The sequence below is a fragment of the Polyodon spathula genome, chromosome 19, assembly GCF_017654505.1.
Source record: "Polyodon spathula isolate WHYD16114869_AA chromosome 19, ASM1765450v1, whole genome shotgun sequence".
Lineage (NCBI taxonomy): Eukaryota > Metazoa > Chordata > Actinopteri > Acipenseriformes > Polyodontidae > Polyodon > Polyodon spathula.
The window spans coordinates 12,581,709-12,596,354 of record NC_054552.1 but is presented as its reverse complement, the minus strand read 5'-3'; the positions used below and the strand labels follow the sequence as shown (position 1 = coordinate 12,596,354).

General features: G+C 37.2%; 1 protein-coding gene across 1 annotated transcript in view; it reads right to left on the bottom strand.

Annotated features, from left to right (window-relative positions):
- Nucleotides 1–14,646, bottom strand: part of LOC121294579 (low-density lipoprotein receptor class A domain-containing protein 3-like) — an 84,679-nt gene that overhangs the window by 23,341 nt on the left and 46,692 nt on the right. Inside the window, exons 3-4 of the mRNA XM_041218402.1 lie at nucleotides 6,803–6,928; nucleotides 6,308–6,442 (exon numbers count right to left, since the gene is read on the bottom strand). Coding sequence (XP_041074336.1) covers nucleotides 6,308–6,442; nucleotides 6,803–6,928 — 261 coding nt within the window. The remainder of the gene's footprint in view (nucleotides 1–6,307; nucleotides 6,443–6,802; nucleotides 6,929–14,646) is intronic.

Below are 14,646 nucleotides of genomic sequence, written 5' to 3'. Positions count from 1 at the left end.
CAATAAGGCCTTTGATAGAGCAAGTACTGCTAAAGGCTTTAACCATGAACCAGAAAAAGACGAAGACAAAAACAAGAGCAGAAGGCCTTTGTCCTGAAGGAATTACTTCTGAAGCTAAGCACAGCAGCTCCCATTCAGTTCTGTCTCCATAGCGACAGTATCTGTTTGCAGGCGAGAAGCCTCCAGGGTGGACAGTCTTTGTAACGGGAAACCAGAGGCTAATGTCATTAGGCTTGACCTGCAGGGAGCTGAGCAGTTGCCCTGTGGGCAGCACTCCGCAACACTGCCAGTTTAGATCAGTTCCCGTTGTACCCAATGTAACACTGAACATTCCTTATATCTTAGATTTACACACATTTCAAAAATGTAAATTCCTTTAGATAATAGGCGAATGCTCCAACAGACTTTGTGAAAATTTCCAAGGGTTCCTGATATCCTAAGCTTGTCCCTCACAGGGAAAATGTACAGGGGCTAGACTAGACTAGACTGGTAAGCTATGTGAGAATCAGTCCCCATCTGAGAATCTGGAAGCACTGGAGAAGCAAACAAGAATAGAACTCTATATTCTTTTTTTTTGTGATCATCTGTTTTTTTTATTTTTAATAACAGAAACAAAGCATAAAAAAAATATAAAATAAACTATTTACAACATTGCCAATGCTTGCACATTAAAATAATAATAAAATAACTAAGAAAAAGTTACTACAATATTGTTATCTAAAAATAAAATTACATACCAAAAATCGAAGCTAGTATGAAGGTAATGGAAAGGAAGCCCAAGTCATTTAAACATCAGCGTAGCCAAATCGGCAGCAGTTGCACTCCATGCCTGTATAGTTGTCAGATGTGCCTTATTAATCCTGGCTGTGGAGCATTCCAAAAAAACAATGCCTCTAAAATCCGAGAGCCAGGTAAGCAATCATAGGAGGTATAGTGTCTATCCAAAGCTGTAAAATTGATTTCTTGGCTGCAGTTAACCCTGCCAGAAGTATCCTGCTCTGGTGTAGAGAAAGGCCCAGGGAGGAGTCATCATTCAATAGAAATACAACCGGATTTCTTACGATATGAACCTCCATCAGCTCAGTAATTGTTTGAGCTACACTGTCCCAGAACGCAGCCACAATCGGACATTCCCAAAACATGTGTAGGTATGTGTCCACTGCACCAGTCTGACAAACTGCACAGAGCGGACTAGGGGACCTTTTCATTTTAAAAAGTATGTATGGAGCAGCATATGTTTTATGGATAAGTTTAAAGTGTACTAATTGGTGAGCTGGGTTCTTGGAAGCTAAAAACGTATTGTTCCATACACTGTCCCAATCAGGAGAAAAGCCCAGCTTTTCCATTTTACACTCCCAAATTTTTGCAATTGGCAGAGTATTACTTGCTTGTTTTAGCAAGTGTCCATAGACAGTTGAGACTGTCCCTCATGAACAGCTGTCTGTCACCAGCCGGTCTATCAAAGGATGAAGACATACATCTGAGTCCCAAGGAACCCCATAGGCACATAAAGCAGACATTAGAACAAATAAAGCCATGATCGCCCTCTTGGTTTTCATTGGCACTACCACTCCCCTATTCATGGTAAAATTTAGTGGAACTTTATATTAAAGAGATATGTTTTTTATCAAAATGCACTATGATAAATAAGGCTGTCACCTTACATGTTTAAATGTCTCTATTTGGTTTACTAATAAACGTTTAGAAAATCCATTAACTATGTAAACTATGTTGCAATCGCATACTAATTCAATGGCATTCCTCATTATTAAACAATCTAGCCTTGTTTCTTGCAGAGACTGGCTGTAGCTGTTGTAACATCCTTCCCTGCGCTTTTGCCAAATTCAAATGGTTGCAGCGGTGAGCCAGGTGGAAATAAACAATAATTGGGCCTACCAAATTGGGGAAAAAATAAGAAAAATAATTGGTGATTCCAAATAAATAAATAAAAAAAAAAGGCCTGTTTCAATCTATGTAACAACACATCCAGATATTTTAGATGTTCTTCAGTTTTGGAACATATAAACAAAACAGCTTTTCCTTCTCATGTTTGCCAACACAATCTCCAGTAAATGTTGGAAAGTAGCAGCGGCATTCTTTCAGAAAATTTGGACTGATTGGAGGCTTAACTCCTGTGATACTGAACTGCTTCAATCCTTTGATCTCTTCCTTATTATTGAACTTTGCTCAGTATTGTTTTTGCACTAAGCTAGTCATGTTCAATCTGGGCACCAGTTCTTACTCGTTCTTCTACTCTACATACAGATCCTTTCAAATTGCTTGCCAATCTACGATTACAATTGCACAAGATTAACAGAACTAATTCAGGCTCAGTTATATTAGGCTTCCTGTGTAAACAAAGAGATCTATCATGATATGCAAAGTCTCTGATGGATTGGGTTGAACCTTGAACTCTATCATTCATGTGTTTTTCACCTTCAATTCCGTAAGCGGTCCCTTTAAGCACTGTATTCAACGTGGCTAGTAGCTCGGAATCTGACCGCAATGTTACAAACTCTTCACACTGTTCAATATAGGAAAGTGGATCTTTATCGCCATCAGCTTCTCCATACTATGGAAAATCGAATTTAATGGGCAATTTACGATGGTGTGTAAAGTTGCAATCACTTTCTTTTCTAGGGGTCGGGTGTGTGATACTAAATAATGCAATGCAAAACGTACAGACCTACTTCCTGTCTTCTTAACTGCTACTGTTTTTTTTTTTAATTCATTAAGAGCTAGTTCAAACTTCTGGTCTACTGTGGAAACTCTTAAGGAAAAATATTTTGATATTTTGATTCACTACAATTCATCCCATCTGGTTACAACTCACCCCATCTGGTTACAAACAGTCCCCCTGTAAAATCTAAAGGCAGACTCACCGTGGAATCATCCTCAGTTTGACAAGGTGTAGAAGTTGTAGTGGACATAACAAACTATTTGGTGGCCTGCATGGGGAACCAATGTAACAACTCCAATGTGGAATTTAAATTGCCTTGCTTGCTTATCATGAATTATTTCTCTCTATTTGGAACTGAAGACGGTATAGAAAAAAGGTTTAATTGTGAGTTGTTGTTTCAAATGACAACATAGACCCAACCTTCGACTCCATCACTACTAATTATAACATAAGAAAGCAAGCACATTATTGATAATTTGCTTGTGTAAGTTACCTGTAGATTTTCAGAATGTTTGATAAACATGAAAATTAACGGGCAGTTGGTTTATGCTTAAGATCATACTTTATGGTAATTAATACTCTAACATAGAAGCACATGTGTGCAAATAACCTTTCTTTATCTATGTTATATTTATACCATACTAGAAAAGTATCATTTACTGTTTGGTAAATGTGAAGCAATGTTTGAAAAATAATGTTTTTTTTTTTGTTTTTTTTTTTAAATTGCACAAGTAACATTGTGTTCATCTCCCTTTGCTTAGAAAGCAGTGATCTTTTGTCACATAACATATAACAAGAAAAGCCTAGAGGCAAAACAATCTGAGCAAGTAGGTTTTATATGATTTACAAAGCTTTAGCAAAACTGAAACTTTCAGACATTCAAACAAAATGATGTAGAAATTCATAATAATACATATAGTGTTTTTGTGTTGTAGGCTGTCCCGTCTCGTTTGTTTATTTACATCTCTCTGAGTGTTTTTGTGGAGCTTTTTGTTTTGGCCCTTGTGTCATTTATTTTGTTAATGTGTTTTGTTCTGTGTTCTGTCCAGTGTTTGGTTTGCGGTTGTGTTTTGTTCTGTGGTCTGTCCAGTGTTTGGTTTGCGGTTGTGTTTTGTTTTGTGTTCTGTCCAGTGTTTGGTTTGCAGTTGTGTTTTGTTCTGTGTTCTGTCCAGTGTTTGGTTTGCGGTTGTGTTTTGTTCTGTGTTCTGTCCAGTGTTTGGTTTGCAGTTGTGTTTTGTTCTGTGTTCTGTCCAGTGTTTGGTTTGCGGTTGTGTTTTGTTCTGTGTTCTGTCCAGTATTTGGTTTGCAGTTGTGTTTTGTTCTGTGTTCTGTCTAGTGTTTGGTTTGCGGTTGTGTTTTGTTCTGTGTTCTGTCCAGTGTTTGGTTTGCGGTTGTGTTTTGTTCTGTGTTCTGTCCAGTGTTTGGTTTGTGGTTGTTTTGTTCTGTGTTCTGTCCAGTATTTGGTTTGCAGTTGTGTTTTGTTCTGTGTTCTGTCCAGTGTTTGGGTTGCGGTTTATTATTATTAAACGTGCACCTGAGCACTTAACCTGCCTCCCTTCTAAGTCTAAACACCACTACCAGAGATGTTACCCTGTCACAACATCTCATCATCCCTCTCCCTGTGTATAAGGAATACAGCCTTGCTTCTTTCTGTCTGTACATATCATTATTTACATTTCAAAAGGCGAAACAATACTTTTTTACTGTTAAAACAGTGATGTTGTTTGATTGCTTGTATTTACGACTGCACCTCAACTCTCACTCTGTGTACATTAATGCATTAGACCTTTACAGTTTCCATAATTGTCTTTTGTATATCATGAAGCTATTTAAAGTATAGCCTACTTGAATAGCACACATACACAGTGACTAAATAAATATATTAACAGATGAAATTGTTGCACAGGACAAGAAGCCAACCAGCTCAATCTACACTTGCCTCCTAATCTTCATATATCCCAGACTGTCTGAGGATGTATGGGTTGTGTGCTGTGCCAGATATCTGGTGATCACACTGTAAATCTTCAGTTTCATATCACACACCATGTGTACATTAATGAAGTGGTAATGCTTCCTATTATGAAAGATATGTTCTATATCCGGGGGGGTGACAGTGCCACCTGTGTGCAATCAATAGCCCCCAATGCATTTACAAATCCAGACACTTTGACAAAAGGCCACTTTTATATCAAGGAGAGCATCTGTCTCTCTGAAATAATAGATATATTTCCTGGTGTGTTTCAGCAGGGAATTCAGGACCTGCTATAAACACTGGGAAAACATGGGTTAAACCTGCACTGCATGACTCCTATCTAAGTGGCTAGATCAAATTTGATCTCCTTATGTAAGTATGGGCCCGGAAAATTCACTGTATTTTTTTTTTAAAAAGAAATTCACGAATGACAATCAAAAAAACCAACACATTTCACAGTGTGTCACAAAACCGCCATTTTATAACAAAAAAAAAAAAAAAAAACACACACCTTACCAGAAAACTTATTTTCTATTTCCATTATACTCTAATCCAAAGATATTTATCTTTAGAACCTAAAGGTTCTTATTTCCTATACATGGTCACCTAAAAATAAAAGGGATGTCTATTTATACACTGCTCTTCATCCACTGGATTCTAAATGTAGTGCAGATGTGCTAATAGCTGTGTGACAGAATTAACATTACAAATGCCAGCAAATCTCCATGTAATTTAATATGTACACCCTGACTATCCATGACAATGCACATGTATTAACAGTGTATACTTCTACATAATGCAATATTTTTAATTTCATTTTCTTCAGCTCTCTTTATTACAAATATAGAATATACAGAATTCCTGGTGATTTCAGAATTAAGAACACCTAGTATAAGGGGAAGCTAGTTAATTGAATAAGAAGGGCCACTTATTCTTATTCTACATTACAATAGTGCCTGCATGCTGCACAAAGGTGAATATAAAGATACAGGTTGTATATGACACCTATTTTATCCAGTTAATACTGCATCCTAGTAAGTGCAAATACATGTATTACATTATGTATTTTGTATCTCAGAGGTAAAACAAGCTTGCAGGACAATCCTAAACTTTGTTATTTTTCTTTGTACAATAAGCATAGATTATAGGGTTATTATATAATAAGCCTTGATTTCATCATGTTCAGCATGGATCCGGGCAGGTGTTTTCTTGATTTTTTTTGGCCATGGAACAAGGAAAATTGGTTTGCTTGGGATTTCATCTACATTGTGGTACTCAATTTGATCGTACAATACAGTTCTTTACATGTCTGAATATTCCTAAATAATTTGGTGTGGCATTTACTACACAAATTTCCCTGCTTGTTTTCATTACAATTATCCTCTCAATTTACTCCTGTTGTATTTCATGAAGCTTAATATTGAATGTATTTTATGTGTCAAACAGCTTCTAGACTTTTGCTAGTCTTATGCCTGCTACATCCAGCTGATGGCAGCAGCTAATTCCAGTTAAAGTGCCAGCAACACTATCTGAAGAAACTAGCTTGTGTGTCAGTTTTGACACAGTGCGAAAGTGCTGGTGTGCAAGTGCCTAGATTCATATTCACAGTTGTCTGCAGAGATGGCTGCACTGGGAGAGGTTTCAAGCTGGCTTACCGGAGGTGCTTTCACAATCTTCCTCATCAGTATTATCTTGACAGTTGTCCTGTCCGTTGCAGAGGAAGCTCCTGTCAACACAGCGCCCATTCTTACAGTGGAAGCGTGCTGTGGAACACAGGAGGGGGTTTGCAGCTGCCAAGGATGAGAGAGAACAGACCAGTTACCTGCAGGGGGCTATACAGAAACAACTGGGCCTTTAAAGTACACCAGCTAACAAAACACTTTCACTACATCAACTATGTATTACCAACACTTCCTATGAAAGATGCGTACTTGATTTTTTTTTTTTTTTTTTTTTATGGTATTTTTTATGGTCGTTTGCACTCTTTTTCATTCTGCATTTCACGTTGAAGGTACACAACCGACACAGGTGAGAAGCTATTCAGAACATTTCACTCTTTTTAGACAATGACTCGTCCTGGTTGTATTTATAAGTAATCCCATGTATGACTCATTAATAGGCACAGTAGGTAAGTGCATGGCGGTACTCACTGCAGTTCTCCTCGTCGCTGCCGTCAGGACAGTCCTCAAAGCCGTTGCAGTGGAAGCGCCCGATGATGCAGTGCATCCCACTTGCACAGGCGAAGAACGTGGGGGCACACCGGGACTTTACCCTGGCTGAATGAGGAGGAGGCCATGTTAGAGACAAGGAACTTACAAAGGGACCAATTAAATAAGCAGAAAATACTCAAACTTACACTAAGAAAAACACTGGGTGCGTTTGCGCTAGCCACATACTGACAATTTAATTTGTTTTGCTTCCTTAGCTATGAAAGCCATCAGGTTTCAAGGAGGGGGTATCCCTAAAGCTCAACACCATAAGAGAATGTAAACACATGACAAGAACCTTCTATGAAACTAAACATCTAATTTATAGAACAAACATTTGTTAAAGTCATATAGGCAAAGTGCAAACCTTTAAAAGTAGCTCATCTTAATCAGAAAAATGAAAATAAAAGCCAAATATGCACAAAGCAAAAAACAAAAAGGTCACTCGTATAACCCCCACCCACCCACCCTAGACCCCTTAAGTTTTAAATCTTCAAAATACTGAATATCAAAGTTGTATGACTTATAGTTCAGACAGCACAAAATGCACTAGAAGGTTTATCTGCTTTGTTTATTAATCAATCATACATGTGATTACTTTAAAACACTCCACAGTATATTTATTAGTTAATAATAAATAATATCTGTATAGTCTATGCATTTTGGAAATTCTTATCACACAAAAGGCACAAGAAATGGAAAACTGGAAACACAACACCTAAAATGTAAAATCTCCAAACGTCATCTGACCAGTAGGGATTGCTGTGGCACACTGAACTACCCCCCAACCTCCCTAAACATCTGGAGTGCATGGAGTTCCCTATGGATCCCCAACCAAGATAAGCAACTTGGCGCAACTGGAATTGGAAAATTGAAGCTCCTGATCGCATGACTCCACACACCAGTGTAGCTGATCTCGCGGGTCACATGTAAATATAATTTTAGTTCCAAGCACCACTTAATGCAAAGAGAAAAATGTATTTTTTCATGTACAAATGTTTGTTTTTAAACACAGTGTAGAGAATGGCTGCAGATACAGGATTCAAATATAGTTATAAATATAATTCTCAAATACATCACTGATACACAAGTTTGTCAAAGTCATTGATGTTTCTTGTTCACACTGAAGCTCCTATTCTTAATGACCATGCAGATGCGTTTGGTGACTCCTACAGCTCAAATTGGGACACCATTCAGGGAAGACCACAATAGTGCAGCACAGTTCCTGTAAACCTGCTACAAGTCTCACTGAACAATGAAACTTTATAACACACTGTAAAATGCTATCTGTGAATCCAGTGTCCTAGCCTACTGAAGACGCACACTCTAAGGATTAGCTGCGAGTCATGGTCCTACCGACATTCAGAAATCCAAAATGGGTAAACTGAAAGCAGGAAGAGGATATGGGGCTGGCACATAAACAAGCAGAATCTGGTTCATAACATGCTGATCAGGTCTACATTTTGGATTCATAACAAAACCAAAACCAGTTGTTTTTTCTATGTAAAGCCATCTTAAAGTAGTACTTAAAGTGGTATTTTGTCAGGTCAGTATTTGTAACTCAATCTAAGGATTAGCTTCTTTAACTGTAAATCACGTTCAACAGGACCTGTTTAATTTGATCTGCCAAAGAATGGTTCAAAAGTCATATTAAACATCATTTTAGCAAAGCTGCAGTGACAGGTTTTAATTTGCTGGCACTAGTGCTGGTCACGCTAACCCTCTATGATGAGAAGCAGAAGACTTCATCACAAAAAGCTTATATATCACAAAAAACATTAATGGCTTTGTTTAAAGGGAGGAGGAAATTAAGCAGCAAGAAACAGAGATGACATGTTTCAAAACAAAAACTATAAAAAAAAAAATGTAATTTGGCAATTTATTTCTCAACCTCTCCAGTCTGTTGGTTTTGACTAGTTTGGGCTTGTTTTTTCATCTCTCCCTTTCTTGTTTTGTTTCAGTCCAAGATAAAAATCTTCACAGCAGTTGTTTACAAAGAACAATGCAGGCTTCTGAATGACTTCCAAATACTTTGCCTTAATTCTCGTACATCTAAATGTAATGTAGTGATGGTTCAGTTTCCAATACTTGGTACCAATAGGCACTGTAACATTTGTTCAAGTTTATCTTTATTATGAAAATGTATTTTATTAGGATGTTTTAAAATGTTTGGTACATTATACACACACACAAAAAAATCATAAGTGGATTATTTTTACTTGACGTATATTTAAGAATCTCGACAAAAACAGTCTACATTGTCATGAAAAAAAACCCTGGTATTTGTGACATGTACCTTGAATTAAGAAACTCATTTGTTATATAGGTTTTCAATGTGTTATTTTACTGAATTATTTTTTTATTTATTTTTTTTAAATACGCTGTTATTGTTGTGTTTTTTCTTATAAGTTGGAATTACATCAAAATGAGGGTTTCGTGCATACATTTGGTTAAATAATTACACTACAAGAAAAATCCAAATTTATTTTCTAAATGTAAATATCTGTACATTCAGAATGCACTACTTTAAATTATTTTATAAAACGTGCACGTGTGAGTTCTCATCAAATATAAAATATCAAAATCCAAAATAAGAACATTTTAATTACCTACTCCACCTTGATGTCAATATCAGGATATGTAACATACTGTGACGGAGAGCGAATGAATCCAAATCAGCAATCTCCCTCTCGACCGATGAGGGCACTGTACAACAGGAGCTGCGGGCTTCCTACTGAATGGTTGGGCAGTTCATCCTGGGGACAGTCGGGAGCTGGCCATTCAGGAAGAGGGCGGCGTTACGGTACCTGGAGTCATCGCCCTAGTACAGTGAGCGAAGTTTCAGTCATGAATTGGAGGAGACGTGATTGAACTAGCTATCGGAGGGGGCGAGGCTTAGGGTACTTTAGGGGGACGTGATGCCGTAATCGCTTCCTTTGTTGTGGTTAATGGGAAGTGTGGGTTCATTGAGAAAAGTGTTGTGCTTGTTTTGCCAGATGGCTGATATGAAGCCGGAGCTGCTGCGAGAAGCCAGCCCGGACCTGAACGCACACGAGCACCAGCACTCAGAGCACCGCACCTGCACCAGAGCACCCCGTCTGGAGACGTGTTTTTGTGTTTATTATTTCGGGACTGCAACCCCTTTGTTTTGTAGCTGGTAATACCCATTGCTGGGTACAGCCAGCTTTATTATTTGAAACCCGGTTAAGGAAATTAAAGAAACCTGACCGGTGAACTTTGTGTTTGTCCTTTGTTGGAGCACCTCGAATCACCTGTACACCAGAGCACTACAAACCACTTTGCCACACATACGAACAGCAATGTGTGTTGAAAATGTACATACATTTCATATTTACCATAATACAGTGTTTTACCACAATCACCAGGTTTTTTTCTGTAGATCTGAAACATTGGGTTCACTAAAATAAAGATGACGAATAGTAGAGTGAACATGATGTATTGTTTATCCTCACCCTCTAAAAAATATACTGCATTCCAAAACAATGAAGCATTCAATGGTATAATATGCAATAACACTAAAAGTAAAATTCTTAGACAAATGTTTCAACTAGAATTTTTTCTCAATGTCAAAGAATTTTTAGTATTACTAACGTATGTCTTTATTCTGTATCGTTTGCTGTACTCCTTTAAAAAGCATTATTCCTTTTACACACAGTAGCACCTTGTTATTTCACTATCTGACTAATCTTGAAACATAGCAGCAGTGACTTAAACAGTACATCTGTACAAAAACATTTCACATGTACACAAGCAGTTAGAATAAAGGGACCAGCCATATAAAGATCCAATGACTACAAAACAGGGTCAAGTTACATACAAAAAATGTGCTCTCTAAAGATGTGAAAGATTTGTTCCCGTTTTGGACTCTCCTACTACAGCCACATAATTTTAAATAGTACTGGATACAAGAGCTGCACAGAAAAATAATCTGAATGGTGCTGAAACAACTGAGTTAGTTGTAGCCTTCCTATATAGTACAGTCCTGTACATGTAGTCAAATCACAATAGCGTCTTCCATCATATTTCTAGTCTTAAAAACATCCACATGAGGAGGATGTCCTTTTATTACCAACACAACCGTTTGTTTTTTCTTGAAAACTCCCAGTGCACACATATACAGATAATCTTAATACATCACAAAATACCAGAAAAGATAAGAATTTCCAGCTTAATGCAACCCGAAACTTCTATTGAAGGCTAACAGCTAGGAGTGCATGACAAATGTTAGGAAAACATTGGCACAAAATCAAGGCAATTATTGTGCTCACCATGTAAAGTGTAATAGACAGACAGACGGACACGTTCAGCACATAAGGGTTGCCATTTCAGTCCTGTCCATCAACATGCTGAACTTGTGAAAATAATCCTTGCTGTTGGACTGACACTGTATGTTGTGTAAAGCCCTCTTTGCTGGCACCAGTGCTTAGGGTTTAGATTACACTCAGTGAATGAACCAACCATAAAGCGAAGCTGATTAATAATAGCACTGAAGTAACAAAGGTGATTTGGTGAACTGACCTTTGTTTTTATAAAAGTAAGCTTATTTTTACATAACTGAAGTCTCGTACACCATGTATTCTAAATGTTATAAAGTATTTATGGGTGATAACACATCCAGTATAATTGAAAGCAAGATGTAGTTCTAAATAGACAAGCCACCACCCCACATCTAGCCAGTCACAGTGTACCTCAGCAATGATGAGGATAGACACAGTCTCCCAGGGAAAAAGAATCAAGGAAGTTGCCTGACACAAGCATTTTCATTCAATTGGTTTATTAATAAAAATTGTGAACCCATTTCCTTCACTGTGCCTCTTTGAACTGTACATTAAAAGTATGGAAAGGCAAGAACTAGGTTCTGTGCATCATCCTCCTATGCAGAAAATCACGTGACAGACTCATGCCATGCCAAATCAACAGGCAGCTCCAGGGTCACATTTTTGGTGTTTTACCGTGACTTTTCCTCTGTCCTTTAAGAATTCAATTGAAACCTGTTAAGCCATTTGTGTATGTCAATCACAACTGAGAAACTTGTTTATAGTAAAATTGATTTAATTTAAAGGTTTTTGTTGTGAAATTAGTTTTTAAATTGGACATCGCTTATTTTGTAATTAACAAACAGAATGTACAAACGATATTGCAACATGTTAATAAGAGACTAATCTTTATTAAAGCTATAATGAAAAATAAAGTATTATATGTCACTTCTACTATAAGTCGCTTCTGCTTTGAAATAAAAAGTAAGACTTACGATTTAAAAGCCCATTTAGTAGTTTCACAGAACCCCCCCCACCCCCCACAAAAAAAACGTAAATGAATTAAATTTTACTATTAATGCGTTTCTCAGTTGTGATTGACATAAACAAAAGGCTTAACAGAGATCAGTTGAATTTTTAAAGGCATGTAGAAAAGTCGGCGGAAAACACAGAAAATAAGCGGAAAACACTGAACAGCTATGTGCGTAAAAATACATTTTTTGTTTAATTTAATTTTACGTTTTTATGATATTTGCAATGGTTCTGAGTAGTAGTAATATTTAGTTTGATTGATATTTTTTTCAAGAGTGTTCTGAATTTCTAATATCTTTTGCACATCCCATTCCGGGAGTGGTTTCCATGGCTACCTGTATATAGCATTCCTTGAAATTATTAAATTCCTTGAAATGATTAATTAAATGATTAATTAAATTGACACGTTGAAGTATTACTTAAATAAATCTCCCTTATCTTTATAAATAATGCAGCTAGGAAACTAGGGGGTTCATAGTACGGACTAGTCTAGACCTGACAATTGTCAAATCCTGGATTTGCTGATTTGCCATGGATTTACCCCTTTGCGTATCTGTAAACCTATTGTGGTGAGTTTCTCACATTTAACTTTTTACAATTTTTTGTCTATACTGTGTATACAGTTTGTTTGGGGGATCTAAATGAAGAAAAAATATATAGTGCAATGCATAGGATGATTTGTTTCCAATCCTGAAAACAGACAATACAAAATACATATAAAAAAAAGGAAAACAAGAGGTACCCACCACCATATTAAATAAATAGAAACAAAGAGAAAATTCTACACAAGTCGAGCTGAATTTGTATTTCAGAGTGAGTACAGCATAGGGGAAGTTTTTATGAATGTTTGTTCTAACTGCATGCTGGATGACCCTCCCTGCTGGGTACTCAGTGACCCCTGGCAGTCTTGCTGGGATCTGATTGGTCACAGGCTCATTAGGTTGTTTGATGTGGCCCTGACTACCATGCTTTTATGTGACAGGATCTCTCCAGAGTCTGTTCTCAGAATCACTCTCCCTGCCACAGGCCCCCTTTTCCCAGGAAACGTTTAGTCAGCCAAGGAACTGTTCAACATGGTCTCCCATACAGAGAGAGGGTCATGACTGTGCGCACTCACAGGGGAGGGGTCTCCTAATAGTTACTGAAATAACTAGCAAAGAAATGACTGCACTGTCAAACAACAGTTTATTCCCACACACTTTATTCACACACTGTATTGTCTCTATTATGCAGTATATATGAGAGTTAACCCTTATTATACATCAACCAGGCACTGCTCTCCAATTGTTTGCTATGGAGGTCAGCTCTTCTGTTATTACTCAATAACAGATCAGGTAATAAAGCACCACAGAGATGCCAGTAATTAATGGCAACTTTTCTAAAACCACCGCTTACTGAATGCTTCAAACAGATGCTCCAGCCCTACTCACAAAGTATTAACTCTTATGTGAACTGTTTCAGACAAACACTGCCCTCACTCCAGACCTCCATTATTGTTAAACAGAAAGTTATTTTGTTTTATAAATTTTTAGTTTATTAAGAAAACAATACATCTGAATATGATTTCACTATATATTATCCTGTTCTATATATCATGCAAACTTTTTTTTAAAACCATATTCATATTCTAATTTTAATATGAAGAAAAAAATAAATCAGAAAGCCATTATAAAATAAATGATCTATTGCTAAATAAGCACTATATACATATAGTATATTAATTTGATTTATACAGTGGTGGCAATGATTTCATCTTATACCCTTAACATACACCTTACTTGGTATTCAATAAACAATAGTAAGATGTAATGCATTTACCAAAACAAGGATGATTGAATTAACACAACTGAGCTCTTCAGTAAGTGATGATAACTGCCTCACACTGCCTGCGCAAAAATACACAGTCCCTGATCGCAAAATGTACAGGATATAGTGCAGTTAGGAGACTTTAGGGCACAAACAAAAAAACATGTATAGAAAATGTTTTCCAACATCATTCAACTATGTAGTCTCACCCCTGGACGAAGAAATAATTCTCAAGGTTCAGATGACAATTTGTTGACAAACTGAGGCTCACTCAGTGTAAGCCGTGACCCAGCCCTTCATTTGAAGTGATCCATCCCAAACTCAGTAACAGCAGCACGTAATCTGGAATAACCCAGTGTTGCAATGGGGCATTTTCACTGATAGTACAGCGTGCCCTATTACACGGAATGGGCCGGTTTCATTCTATCAGTCCAGAGACAGCTTATCCAACCAAATTGCAATCACTTCAGATATCGTATATTATTTTTACCAGTATATTAGAGTCAGGGGATCAAAAACGCAAATGCTCTTGTCCTGGGTGAAGAATGTGGATACAAAGTGGATGAGATCTTGACCTCCATTCACTGTCATCAGTCATTCATCTTCACTAATATACTCTAGAAGTGTTCTCCTTCTGAGCTTCCAGCTTGAAAGAGATATCCAAGAAAGCCA